This window comes from Haplochromis burtoni, unplaced genomic scaffold (genome assembly GCF_018398535.1).
Source record: "Haplochromis burtoni strain Fernald_Lab_line unplaced genomic scaffold, NCSU_Asbu1 Contig_26, whole genome shotgun sequence".
Taxonomy (NCBI): Eukaryota; Metazoa; Chordata; class Actinopteri; order Cichliformes; family Cichlidae; genus Haplochromis; species Haplochromis burtoni.
The window spans coordinates 2366326-2380976 of record NW_024582387.1 but is presented as its reverse complement, the minus strand read 5'-3'; the positions used below and the strand labels follow the sequence as shown (position 1 = coordinate 2380976).

Genomic DNA, 14651 nt, shown 5'->3' with positions numbered 1-14651 from the left:
CTTGGCCTAAGAAGTTACTTGTGCTAGATTCTTCAAGCAGTAATTTAAAGTTGGGTTAATTCCAAAGAATCACAGCTCAAATATCTATTTCAAAAAAAATTTAAGCAAGGCTTAACAGTGCCTTTTTTCTGAGTATTTTGTGTCAAATTCATTCAGTTAGAGAGTAATGCCTAAGATTTTCACTACATGCATTTACAGTTGTTCATATACAAGCTTCAGCTGAGCTCTTAAGGGTGTTTTAACTGTTAAAACTGTGTGTAAAGTACTGAACCTCTGCATCTCAATCATGCTAAGAGTTTCCCCTCTGAGAACAGCTCAGCCATTGGAAGAGCAGCCTAAACAATGAGTGGATGACTTACAATCAACTTAATTGTTTTAAACGGCTGAAAATCATCATATCTTGTGTTCTACTTTTGGTACTGGGATGAAAGAATGTGTTGAAGACAGGGTGCAGCTAGACTTTCAGCATAGAAGCAGCAGAACATTCCCAAGGAACTCTTCTGATAAGATAATATTTAGAATCACAGTTATTTAGAAGAGGCTTTACTTAAGGAAAGGTACTAAAGCAGTGCACTCAAAAGGATTAAGTAAAAGTATGTTAGTATAATAAGGAAACCATACTTGATATAGAGCAGGAAATGGCCCTGATAAGTCCCATTATCATTCCTTTAATGGCCGCTTAACGTTGACTCAAAAAGTCGCTAGAATTTCCTGTCAAAAAAGACCAAATTCAGAGCAGAAAGAAGCCTCTTTAGAGCCTGTAGGAGTAGAAGTAGTGACTATAAACTCATTAGGTAATTTTGTTTACTGAGGTCTCAGATCAAGTGGAGTAAAGAGCAGTTTTCCCAGTGACCTCCATGCAGTAGGAGAGATTTTTGAAACCAGAAGTATCGTCCCCTGTTGACCAATATAAAGAATAGTACTTTCAGGAATTAAGTATTGGTTTGACATCTTTGGAATCAGAAACTACACTCAGCGTTTATATAGGGTGTATGATCATACGATCATTTTAAAATCTGCAGATGTTTTAGTCTCTCTATGAAAGTCCAATATACAACCTCTCATATTCCAGTATACATGAAGACACTCTTATAGGCACTTTTATAAAAGTAAGCCTCCATAGAGGATGTGAGGAGGTGTACGAAAACTACAAAGTCACTGACAACATCAAGCAATAAGGGATGAAGTAACTACTGGTAATATATGTTATTACTTTCTTATTATCAGTATCAATATTATTATTTTTATTTTATTTATTTATTGAAAAAAGTTGTTACAGTGGTTCCAATATAGCATAACATAAATGTTACAGACACAAAATAGATGAAAAAAATCTAATAAAAGAAGTCTTTATTGTATTTTACTGCATGTTACAGCAACAACCTCCAAGTCCTATAATGGAAAAATAAACAACACACACTTTATTTTGTCACTTAATAATTTAATTAGTTACTCTTAATAAAAGTGACATTAAGCTTGTTGAGACTATACATTTTGATGGATCACAGCGACCACATTTCTTAAATTGCAGTTTATCTTTTTAGCACTAGATGTCACTGAAGGACATTAGTTCCTTAAAACTTTTTTCCCGCCAGTCATCAGTTGTTGGGGTTTTTTCTGAATGAAGATTCATTATTTCTTGTCACCATTAATGACAGTAACAGAAAAATGGATGTTGTGGTAGCATGAATGAGATGAACATTTTAATCCTGTAGATTGATTAAAAAAAATGTGATACTGAGGGGAAAGGCATTTCCAAATGAGAACCTTGCATGCACAGACCTGCCATGGCATAGATAAGACGATGCTTCAAAAGAAGGTGGAGTTAAACTGTATGATAATGCCACTGTTCACGTCACCTTATTGGTATGTCTCATCATTAGAAAAGCAGGTGAATTATTCAGCAGTGTGCTGTAAAATTGGCACCCTCTTCTCCACATTATCCGACTTGATGAGAAGCAGATGGGGGCTGCTGAGAAGGGAGGTGTCTTAATCAGTCACTTGAACATGGTGTTCTGAGAGATAAGAATAGCAAAAGAGACCTGAGCACAAGACGTTGCTTGTCTCACAAAAAGCAGTTACCCACTAATGCTACTTTTTGAATATTCCTTAAAAGGGAATAAGGTGCACCGCATACTTTTTATAGTTTACATTTGATTGATTTTTACATCACTGCACTCACAAATGGGTTGGGGCTCTAATTTCTTTCATTAGTTTACTTTTTAGAGTGATGCAGGCTGCCTCACTAAAAAAGTGGATCCCATATGCTGGTGTTTTCGCACTTCTTAAAAACACCCCAGTCTTTTACTGTACAGATACGGGCCACTTGCGCTTTGTTGTCCTGTTTCTAAGTGATACTAGATGGTTTCTCTGGCAACTCTTGGGTGGAAAAAGAGGCAGCCCCTGTCAGCGGTTTTGGTGGTGAGCTTGGAATTTAGACAAGATTATGAGGCAATGAGGCGCAGTCCCCTTGTTGAACAAAGCCCGTATCCATGGTAAAAATCCAAAGCATTTAAAGTGACTCAGACTTTGACTGTATAAAGTGCTACGAAAACCCAGGGAATCCTCGATTTCACAACTTCAGCCATGCCTTTCCTATTTTCACATTTTTGTTTAGTTAAAGTTCGCACCCAAAAGTGGATTTTTTGTTATAGTATATAATGTCTACCACGTATTCCGTTATATAGATTTATTAGAAATAACTGTTTTCACCTTTTGATGACCCGTGAAACAAAAAAGAGGTTTTAAAGATACAGAGAGGGGGTGGCCGATTTCTTTTCCAAGACAGTCATGTTTCACCTTTTCCCCTCTTTGTACTGTTCGGAGATATCACCGCTCCTACTCTATTTGCAGGAACAGATTGGGCAGTTGACTAGGCAGTTCGGGTTGCTGCCAGTTGCAAAAAACCTCTCACATGTATATATAGCGTATAAATTTAGCAGAACTTCCTTTAATACTTCCAAAGCATTTCAAAATAAACGAAACCATTTTTACGTTATATTAAATCCATATTTCATACGCATATAATTATGTCTACATATACATACACACATACCCATACCCAATATATGCACATGCATGTATAAAAACATGTGTGTGTCTTTGAAGGATTTAAACAATAAGACTGGACATAAAGATTGTACATTAGGCCTAAACGTGAGTTGTTTAAAGACTATGAAGTGTACAATCAGTTGTAATTATATGTCATATCTAAACATTTAAACATGTAAAACTGAACAGTAAGAATTTGCACGTTACCTGAGTTGTTTACAGAGTGTGAAATGTGAAGTTGTATGCGCAGGTTATCATTCAGAAAGCTACAAATTCATACATCAATATTATAGTTTAAAGAAAATCACAAACATGTACTTACCTTAAAAGGGCTAGTTTCCTAATTCAGTCGGCAGGGTTCTTCTGGAGAGGGTTCTTCTTTCTTCTAGGCTTTTATTTTGGAGGAAATTACTTCACTTCCGGTTACACGTGCAATACAATCAGCATGACGCGTTCGCAGACAGCAGAGAGTAAAGAGTTGACAGTCTGAGGAGCGGTTCAGGTCTCTCTCTTGCCTCTCTGAACAAGTTGCGGTTAACGTAAGGATTTTCCAGAGTTGGACCAGGATCTTTTTTGTCCTTCTGCGACATGGAAACTCTATTGGACACACAGCGAAGACTCAAGTCCCTGCTATTAATGTACCTCTTGGTCGTAAACGCAGCAGGTCAGTAGTAACACCATTCTCGGGGGAGTCTGCTTAATGAGATAATAATTATCAACCAAGTCACAGGAGAACTCTTAACTAAGAGAGCCATGCTACATTTTTTTACTGTCTGAGCAATAGGAAAAGAAAAGTCGCCAACTTCTATGAATATCTCTGAAATGATCAGCAGCTGTTGAGATATTTACAGTTATACAGTTTTATACATTTCACATTGAATACCACTAGCTGACACGAATATTTGAAATAACTTGTCATGATGAGAAATACCTACTATTCTACCATACAGCGCACTCCTGCGATTATTTTGAAGTAAACAAATTTAGAAAGTGAGAAATAATATTTTGAGCGAAGATGTCAGTTAAGCTAAGACAACCAAAAAGTAGAAAGTTTTTCTTATATTTTTTAGTAGTTGTTTGTTTAGTTCAGTTTACCTGGGTTTACTTATCCACAACTTTAGATTTAGATTTATTAATGACCTCTTAACATTTCCAGTGGGAAGACCTACTGAAATAAGAAATCCATGGTTACTTATTAACACTTACATTACCAAGAGGGACAGGTGAATGCCTGGTTCAGCATTATAATATGATAACATACTACCTAGTCTGTTGAGAGAGAAAAAAAATAGCCACAATTTGTTGTTCAAACAACATATTTGACGTCTTAATACCCTCAAAAGTAAGTTTAACGTTTATTTCACCTGCTAAATATCTGATTTACACTAAGTTGAAGCACATATAATTGAAATCAATCTTGGTATTTTTAATTAGTCACAAGTGGTTACTTGTTTTCTTATTTTGTAGAAAAAAACAACATCAGTAGCAACAGAGATCCCTGTGATCACGTGTTAAATAACCAGACATTCCCAAGTTAGATCTGGGAATGGAGTGTAGTTCCATGACCAGATACCAGTACAAAGCCATAGCCATAAATACTTACACATGTTGATACATATAAGCACGCACACACTGAGGCACCATACATTGAGCCATGTGTGGGGGTGGCTTTATTCCAATGAACTAATGACCTCTGCGAGCACACATACATTACAAACCTACATACAACCATCACAGCACAATGAACCTACAGTGAACCATTTTTTTCTTGTCATTTTGGTTAAGTATTCCCTTTATAATATAACAGCAAGTATCCATTTACAAATGCCAAGATTAGTCAACATTTCTTCAAACAAAAAGGTCCCTGTGATATAAATTTCATTACTATGCACCAACCACATATGTTTAGGCTTTTTGAAGCCAGAAAAGAAAGTGACCCAAAATTCTAACTGTATACGTTAACACACTTATCAATATTACAGCTTTATCAGCTATATAGCTCCTGTATCAAGACACAGGAGAATCTCATGGATTATAATGAATTTTTGATTAAATTAATATTTAGAAGGAAGTTTTAGTTCTTGTTGTTTGTTACAGCCTCGTGAGAGAGGTAGTAAAGAATAAATCTAAAAGTAGAATTTCAATGTGGTTTAGTGTACATACAAATGTGATGTAATGTAGGTGGCCTTGTTTTCATATTTTTTACAAAACACACAAAATAAATTAGTCTTTTTTCCAGAGATAATCTGAGGATCTTCTCTGGAAAAGTCATGACTGATTAGTCAGTAGGCTCAGATTTCATATCTACTGATCGCTAATCTAACCCGCTCTGCGGTAGGTTAGGTTTGGAGGATAAGTCATATTGCGGTAAGATATACTTTAGTAAGAAGTAAACCGCCTTTGTAGTACAAAAAGCCCAGGGTTAATTAGATTTGTTTTTAAAATCAAATTGTATCTATGTAGATATGTTGGTAGCAACTTTTCCTGTTTCTATTTTCCGTTCGTCATTCAGACATTCCAAAATCAATCTCTACAATCTGTGCATGCCAAAAAAAAAACAAAGCAGGTTTTCACTGAATGAATGAATAAGGCTTTAGTTCTTGGCTGCATACTCTAACATCAATTTCATTTCCTCTTGGGGTTCTCTCAATTTAAAAAATAGACCTGCTCCAAAACGTTGTGAATGTAAGCTTACTTATATCAGTCTAACCTTTTGTCTGTTATAGATATAGAATGATCAAATACATTGTACACCTGCATTTGCATTTCAAAGACCAAAGACTTTTGTAAACAAGCACCTGGCTTTAGGCTTTACACTCTCCCCCTTTGTGTGTCTGTGTTGGGAAATATTAGGAAATATGGGGAATCTCTTCCTGTGTGTGCAAGAAAGAAAGCATGCAGGAAAACACATTTTTGTGGGGCAACATTATCTCTTTTTTTCTTTTTTTTTTTTTTTTTTTTTTTTTTGGCCTGTCCCGTTTGGCTCTTTTGCCATCAGAATTGTTGTCTAAAGGCAAAGAAAGATACCCAACGGATTTACTTTACCAAACTGACCATCCCAGCCTTGCCGTAATGGTCCATATCTCTTTTTTTCTTAAATATTCATTGGAAAACTTAGTATTAAGAATTAAGTGCATCTCATCACTAAGGGTATAGATTTTTTCTGTATTATGATGATAGGAACCTATATTTTCAGTGTTTTTATACAAATAACAAAATGTGACTAACTGAAAATAAGGATGTTAACACAAACTTCACCGAAGGAAGTTATATTATCCCTCTCCATTAGGTTATTTATAAAAGTTGCCTTACTAAAAAAGCGATTTCTGATGAGGAATTAGGATCGGCAGATTATTTTCATTCATGTCTTCCACTAAAGCCTATAAGTTATGTATGATATTGGCTGAATTTGTATTTACATTTTTAATCATTTTAATCAAATTTTCATGTTTAGTGTTTAACTGTCATGACTACTGATTTTAAACCATTTTTTTAATTTTACTTCCAGGTGACTGTCCTAAACCTGAGGGAGGGAACAATACTGTCCTAACCAATGAATCACTTCTAAAGAATGTTTTCCCAGAGAATATCATGGTCACGTTAGAGTGTTCTAGTGGATATATTAAAGAAAGCGGCTCTGAATTTATAACTTGCATTAATGATCAATGGACTGAGTCAGAGCTCATCTGCAAGAGTAAGTCTTGTCTACTACTGTTATTTTGTGAGTTAATGTACAGCCTGAAACACCTGTAGTGATATCTGTTGTTTGTTTTTTATGCTACAGAGAAAGACTGTGGTCAACCTCCACCAAAGCCACATATGAAGTTTGATACAAGTGAGGGTACTCTGTTTGGTGCTCTAGTAAAAGTAACTTGTGAAAAAGGGCAAGTATAAACCTGTTTCACCTTCTCATACTTATCTGGTTGAGCATTGTGTTAGAATATAAGAAAATCCAAAAAGAAAAATGAAAATCATGAAGTAGTGACATACAAAAATAACTAAAATATTAATGTTCATTTCCAAACATTGCATTTCTTCATGCTGTAGTGCTAAATGTTGTCTGGCATAAAGTACTGATAAATGACTGATGTCTGTGCAATGGAATGCATTGGCTAATGGAAAATATTTCTAAAGAAAACAAAATACATATGAAAGACAAATAGATTGGTTGTCATAAGATGTTACTTTGTGGTTTCACTGGCTAGAAACTTGGCTCTCCTTCTAACAACGGTGATTGATTCAGTTGTAAAAATGTTTTTTCAGTGCATTGCAATTTTATGACTGTTAAGGATGAACATTTCCTTAAATTAACAAAGCAGCTTTGTTTTCACTCTGTCTTTTAACAGTTACCAAATTAGCGGGTCGAGCTACAAAGAGTGCTATGATCAAGGGTGGAGTGGCAGAGCTTATTGCGAAAGTAAATATCTTCATTTGTTAGCTATCAGTCATAGAACTGGTCAAAACTCTTACTTAATGTTTCTAAGACAAGCATTTATTCAGAAACATTCCTCCAGTCCTCTGTTATGTTACTTTTTTCCCTCAATGTCAGTTATTAATGCCACTATATATAAGGAGTAAAATGTGTTACTTTGTGATCATTTTGTGATTTTTTTTTTTGGAGTAAAGAGGTTTTTCTGTTTCTCAGTTGTAACATGTGACAAACCTGCAATACCCAATGGCAATACTTCATGGGATTCTGGAGATGATCCAGAATACAGCAATACCATACGTTACACCTGTCATGAAGGATACACCCTCATAGGGAGTGATACTGTTGTATGCGATGAAACTGGTGAATACAGTCCTGATCAACCTGTATGCAATGGTAAGGCTGATGCATCAGTGTGTTTTACTTGTTACTTTTAATGTTATGATGCAAAGCAGGTCGAGGTGATCATAATGTTTTGAGAATATTACATTATTTTAGGATCATACAGATGTTTTTGTATTTTTCAATGTCGTTTTTATGAATGTTCTTTATGCTGACCACTTCCAAACCATGCCATATTTAATGTATCGATTTGCCATTATCTTCAGCTTTTAATATTTACCTTTTATAAATGTTCTCCATCCATGTAGTTTACCTACTAACTGGCACACTAATTCTAATAATAATCTAACATTGTATTAACTAAAGCGTAAATTTTCCCCACAAGAGTTGTTGGGGGCAGGGAAGCTATGTCAAGGAGCAACAGCTGCTGCTGCTGTGCTTTTTCATTTTAGTTTTTCCTTTGACATGATATGAAGGAAAGTGTTTTCTGTTTTTATTCCTATTTGACAGAAGTGACAAGAGCGCCAGCTACTACTTCTCGACCACAAGGTATATAAAGAGAAATAATGGATAACAGTGGTTTTACAGAATTATATAAATTGAAATATAGAGAATAATTATGAATTATGTGGTTTTACCTCTTCCATTAAAAAGCAGTTTTTCTCTTCCTCATGCTAGTTGCCATAACGGATTTGACAACAACTGACGCAAAAGTATCCACGTTTTCAGATTCCTCTGCTGCACCCACAGTTCACAGAACTCAAACTGTCACAACCAGTTCAATACCAAATCTCTCAACTTTACCAAAAGGTACAGAAAAACTCTGAATTGATACTGTTTAATCACAGGAGCATGAATTTATTATATGCATGTTGCATGCATCTCAGAAACGACTTTTCATATAGACTTACTGTTATCCTGTTGATACTTAAAAATTTAAAGTGAAAACTTAAACATTTCTTGAAGCTTTGTTGAAACTTGGGGAGAATTATTCTATTTGTGCTGTTCAAAAGTTTTCAGAGGAAAAGCTACTTCTGCCGGTATTCTGTCAACTACATCATCATCCTTTCAAGGTAGAGAGATGTCTTATAAAGCACTCAAGCATTTGAACCTTCTTTTTTAATATTTTGGCCTGTTTTTACGTTACATTGACTACCAAATTGCATATTGTACACCACTGAATGTCATTACTTTGTGGAAAGAATATAAAGGTTCTCGAAGACTTTGAACAACATCAATTTTGATACTTTGTAACTGATTATAATGTCTCATGAGTTGACAGCTAATATAAAGCCATGAGATAGGTCGGTCATAGATTATTCATGTGTATATAACACATTAATTTTTTAATACTAAATTTACTTAGTTAGACTTTAACTTGCATAGTTTAACATTTTTGTGCGTGTGCTCTCTGCCTGAGAACACTAAATTATGAAATGTGAAAATTGTGAAATCTATCTATCTGTCTGTCTGTCTATCTGTCTATATGTATCCTTGTTGCCCTAACAGTTTAAACTGAATACTAAAACTGTGGTTGTTTGTTTGTTTTTTATATATTTTTTTTGTAGGCATGCATGATGGGAATGTAAATACTGCCACGGATAGTGGTGAGTTTTTTAACCCCAGTTTTAATAAGAAACATTTATTGTATTTTTTTCCATGTGCGTTTAACCTTGCTTGTCTTTTTCCAGGAACAGTGGCTGCTGTCGTCATTGGTGCTGTGGTTTTGTTAGGTAATGTATATTGTTTCTTTTGGAATTTATATAGTGCATTTTGTTGTGGAAATGAGAACAAAAACAAAAAATTTCTTTAATTATTTTTTGCAGGTGTAATTATAGGTTTTTTCCTGTTGCACAAGTTTAACATGAGAAGAAAAGGGTAAGTTCCATTTTTTTTACTCTTAACTTCATCATGCATGGCTTACATTTGATTTTACTCTATATGCCTCTGCTACTTCTCTTTGCGTGCTCTGCTCTTTTGACCTTTGAATATTTAGAGCTGTATTTTCAGAACCTATATGGACTTGTACAGTAATATATCGTCAATATGCTGCAGCAGTTTAAATCTATCCACTACATTTTAGTCTTTGAAATTCAGATGTGCGTGTGTGTGTTTCCGGACTGCTGAGGAATGAGGGAAGTCAGGAGGAAATCCTTTAACAAAAACAGCTGTGAACTACAAATCAGCAAAAAAACAAAATCTCTTTGTTTGTTTTTTTGCTGATTTGTATGTCACAGCCATAAGGAATCAGAACATTTGTTATAATAAATTTAGCAAATGGATGGATAGATATTTTGCTGCTTATGCCCACAGAATGCATATAAAAGATGGACCTAGCTGCCTTTACATCTCCATTAGTTTGTGAAGTACCACAACAACCTGAGCATTTTTACCTTCACCTGTCTTTTTTTGAAATCTGACATGATGAACATAGAGCAGATATAACTAATAAACTGATGACACAGCATATGATATGGCTCATATGGGTCATATGGCTCATTGTCAATCAAAATATATCAAAATCACATCGCATTAACATAAAGCAATGTTATCTCCCCTGGCACAACTGGCCTATGACAGGAAAACAGATGAGATTGTTTTTACGTAGAATACTTATATAGACATACAAAGCAATAAATATTGTTCACATTTTTTTGCAATAAAGAGGTTTGATTCATGTTTATTGTTTTGGGGAATTTGTTTGATTGACAACAACTGTGTTTATTGAATGGTTGTCCAAACCAAGACGACTAGGATCGCCTGTATAAATCTTACAGTCACCTCAAAGTGTTTTATATGGTAAGGTTACAAAAAACCTACCTGACAAACAAGTGATTAAGACCAAAAACTCATCAGGAAAGTGTTTACTGAAGTCACAGATGAAGGGATCCAAAGGGTAGCTTTTCTATTTACAACTGAGTTTTCTTTTGTGGTGACAAGAGTCTTCCTCTACTAGCCATTAGAAAGAATCTAGGTTTAAAGTGCTCAGTCATTAAACTGTTCAGACATTAAGGCTACATTGATCTCATATATACATTCAATGACAGAGTCATTTTGTTAAGTAATTAATTTCTCAATGTTGAATTGACTAACACCTAACACTTTTTATTGCCAATTAAGAATGCAATAAAACTAATAAATTTTTTAACATAAAAGTAATATAACTCCATAATTCTGATGCAAATTCCTTATTTAATGGCACCATAGCTCATATGACACCAGAGAAGACCAGAAGCCGGGGTTATTACACTTCCAAAATCTTTAGATTGCCTGCCTCACCCAGGTATCTGTATAAAACCATCAAAATACACCAGAGACATATTTAACCATTTTTCTGTCTGTAAGTTTAGGTTGTTAATATTAGTATTGCTAGTGTTGTATTGAAGCCTAAAAAAGAATGATGCATCATTTCCCTTTTTTGCATTACTTTGTGAATGAAGGTCAACTTAATGTTTTGTTTTTTTGCTGTTTTTTTTACACTAGTTCACATGGAATTTCACCTTTATGAAAAGGCCCAAGGATGTACCATCAAACTGTGCCTCTCTGAGTTGACGGGGAAAGACAACTTACTTTCATTGTTGCTGCAGTTCATTTGGCAGATAATCCACCGTGCTGAGCTTACATAGTTAAAGTATCAAACTTGGATTGCCTTTTGTAATATTATATTTGATTTTTGCATTATTTTAAACCTAATTTGTAAATATTTTATTGTACTTTATTATTGCTGCTTATATGCTATTTATGTTATAAAACAGAGTAAATACAATAATGTTGTTTTCTTGTTGTTCTTGCAAAAACATTTTTTTGTTTGCAGCTTTTGATCAATTTTACCACCATAACTTTACATGTCATGTTATATGTTAATGTGTGGTTTCATTTGTCCAGAAGAAAGGAGGTTAGAAAGAGATGCAGTGCATACAGTGTGGTTAATTCAGTCAGTAGAATGAAGTGGTGACTTCTAAAGATACAATCAGCTGCATTCTTTGCCTCCTGACTTTCTTTTCATCATTGTCTATTGTTGAGATCTAAGCTGCGGAAAAAAAGAGTAAACTGCACTCCCATGAGAAAAGGGCTGTGTAGTTTTTTTTTCTCATTATGTTCTTTAGTTTTTTCCTCTTTGATCAGGCAAGATTTGGCTCTATTAAATATGAAAGGAATTTCCAAGACCAAGGAGCAAAATTGATAAAAAACAAACAAACAAACAAACAAAACATAACTGAATGGGTTCATTGGACAGATTGAGAAGCTGTTGTGAAAATGAAAATAATCTACTAGATAAGAGAAAGATTTTATAACCTAATTTTTGTTGTGCATGCTACTATTATGCAGGTTAAAGAACATGATGAAGTCTTCATCACACCTTAAAATGTAAAAGTTTCTCTCCTAGGAGGAGAGCATCAGTGAATGCATTCACTGTCATGTCAACAGATTAGCACAAAGCCATTATGCTGACAAGGGTGTGGATCCATACGGACACAAGCCCAAAAATAAAATGTGATGATGACTGTTTCATTGTATCCTGCTCAAGTGATGTATTTCATTCAGTGTAATACTTCAGCTCTATCTCACGGCAGGATACGCCTTCATTAACATAGTTGTTTGTCTTAGTTATGCTGACAGACATTTAATTATCAGAGGGAAGTCGTTTTTGTTTTTCTCAGAAACCTTGACAATCTTGGCAAAAACAACAATCCACCATAAGACACCTTAAAAATGAAATTTATTATATTTATAAGGTTTTCTCACTGGTCGCATGTCCACTTTGCGTTGGACTTTTTTGTATTAAAAGGATACATCTGAGGAGTCTGTTTTTCTTATTGTAACAAAAACAAAACTAACAATTTTTTGTCCTATAAAAGTTTTTCTTCCTTTGAAGCCATTGTTTGTTGAGCAAAACAAAAATCACGTCACTGAGACATTCAGTCGCAGTATGTGACAAATAAACAACTGAAAATGCCTCTGCAGGAAAAAAAAATTAAATAAATGCAATCCCCCATAGCACACATCACTGTCTGTCTTCAGTAGCCCGAGGCATTTCTGGAGCAGCCATCTAAAGGGGCCGTCTTATTGATGTATTCACAGATGCTCCATGATTTGTCTTAAATTGTGGCTCTTACACTCAATAAACTTTGTCCTCTTTCTGTTGCTCATATATCGTCAGGGTGCTGGACTTTGGGTGGTGACTAATATACTCAGGGAAAAAAAAGAAGGTAAGGAAACAAAATAGGTGTTAGGATTGGAATATTACATGGAGAAATGTACATGCTAAAAATGCTAAAAATTTGTCATTCTATCTCATTACTAGGCAGTTAATAGGACTTGTACTCTGTTTTTTAAAGAGATGTTACTGTCATGAAATTAAAATGACAATCCTTATATAAGGTGCATAAAGAAACAGACCCATTTAGTCCATTGCTAGATGGTTGTTAGGAAACACAGTAATGCTATATAAGATTTGATATAGATACGAACCTTCAAGGGCCTCAGATTTGCATGTGTGTCAAGTGTGGTTGCTTAACTCCTAGCAGGAGTTGGGGGACAAATAAACAAACAAACACAGAGACATGTTTGTTTTTGCAAACCATCCACCAACTGAGACAAAACCACAGATATGAAATGAAAAGAAAATTCCTTGGATTGTCGAAGTAATTCTGTTTCCTGGCACCTAAAGCCTTTGCACAATTTAATCATCCATCCATCCATCAAAAGTTTTGTAACAATTTCAGACCAATACTGCCACCCCTAAAGCCATGCTGCTATCATGATTAAGAGTGAAGAATCTCATTGGGCTTCTCCTTTGAACAGAACATTACAACAAACCCTCTAACAACATGATGACAAATCCAGCGTCTGGGGAGGGATGACGCATGAGGAACTCACAATATTGGCCAGTCTTTTAAAAGGCTTAGTCACCTAGTTGTCATCAAAGTGGCTTACCCTTTAATTACCAGCCTTGATCCTTTAATTCCCACCAGTCTTGTGATTTTCAACAATACTCATTTGTGCAGTTAACAAAAACAGTTTTCTGTCTAATTTTCATATATTGACCAGCCAACTTTACCGATCCTCTTCTGTAGCTTTAACAATCAAATAACAAATACAGAAGTACAAAAACGAATGGAAAGTTGGAAAAACAAGTGAAAACAGAAAACAAGCTGGTTGTCTTTCGTGTCTGACCAAGTGTTCCACTCACCAAATTGTGTAACATTTATTCTGCCTACTCTTTAACTTTGTTTTTCCACTGACCTGCCACACCCATAGCAGCTCACTATGTATCATCACTGTCATAAAACCTTAAAAAAACTGTCACTGTCAGAAACTCTTTAAAAAGAACTGCAAGAGCAGATTTACAGGAAAGAAAAATAAAGGAAGGAAGTGATAAAACCCTGGCTTTCTGAGTTCCATGTGCTATGCATAAGGTTATACTTAAAAGTAACTCCATTAGCTCCTCCTGATTTTCCATTAGACTTCCATGAGCTTTTGTCCTGTTTGTGAAGAAAAAAGATGTGGTCCTGTTATCTCTCTTCATCCTCTTTGTGGGTTTCCTAATAGTTTTCTTTATTTTTCTGTTCATATAATAGAAATTCAGACATTAATAATTTTAGTTCATAAGCTTGTTATGTTATTGTCAAAAAAAAATCAAACATTTATTTAGCAAGTTTTAAATCAAATGGACAAGTGGGCTTTAGGCTGGCTCCCATCACATGAACTTCTTAAGATCATAATTAATTTTTGGATTATGTCACAACACAAAGGGGAGGAAATGTTTTTGCGGATGAGGGGCACTGGGTAGTTATTTTCCAGCAACATGGTAAAGCTGGGGTGGGGG

At 35.0% G+C, this 14651-nt stretch overlaps 1 protein-coding gene across 6 annotated transcripts; it reads left to right on the top strand.

The window, feature by feature from the left end:
* The first annotated feature begins 3516 nt into the window (after nt 1–3516).
* Nucleotides 3517–14318, top strand: im:7151449 (complement decay-accelerating factor). Of its 6 annotated transcripts, XR_006054187.1 has the most exons (14): nt 3517–3715; nt 6560–6745; nt 6836–6935; nt 7398–7468; nt 7697–7876; nt 8333–8371; nt 8501–8632; nt 8836–8895; nt 9391–9429; nt 9514–9555; nt 9649–9700; nt 11030–11105; nt 11306–13032; nt 13628–14318. XR_006054187.1 is itself a non-coding variant. In XM_014332280.2 (13 exons), the coding sequence occupies exons 1-12, from the start codon at nt 3640–3642 to the stop codon at nt 11085–11087; spliced, it is 984 nt and encodes a 327-aa protein (XP_014187766.1). In that variant the 5' UTR covers nt 3517–3639; the 3' UTR covers nt 11088–11105; nt 11306–14318. The 6 variants fall into 6 exon arrangements, 5 of the variants coding, with proteins under 5 accessions (XP_014187766.1, XP_042074936.1, XP_005917969.1 ...); XM_014332280.2 differs by having other exon boundaries at nt 8552–8632; nt 11306–14318; XM_042219002.1 differs by lacking the exon at nt 11030–11105 and having other exon boundaries at nt 12984–13032.
* Nucleotides 14319–14651: the final 333 nt, after the last annotated feature.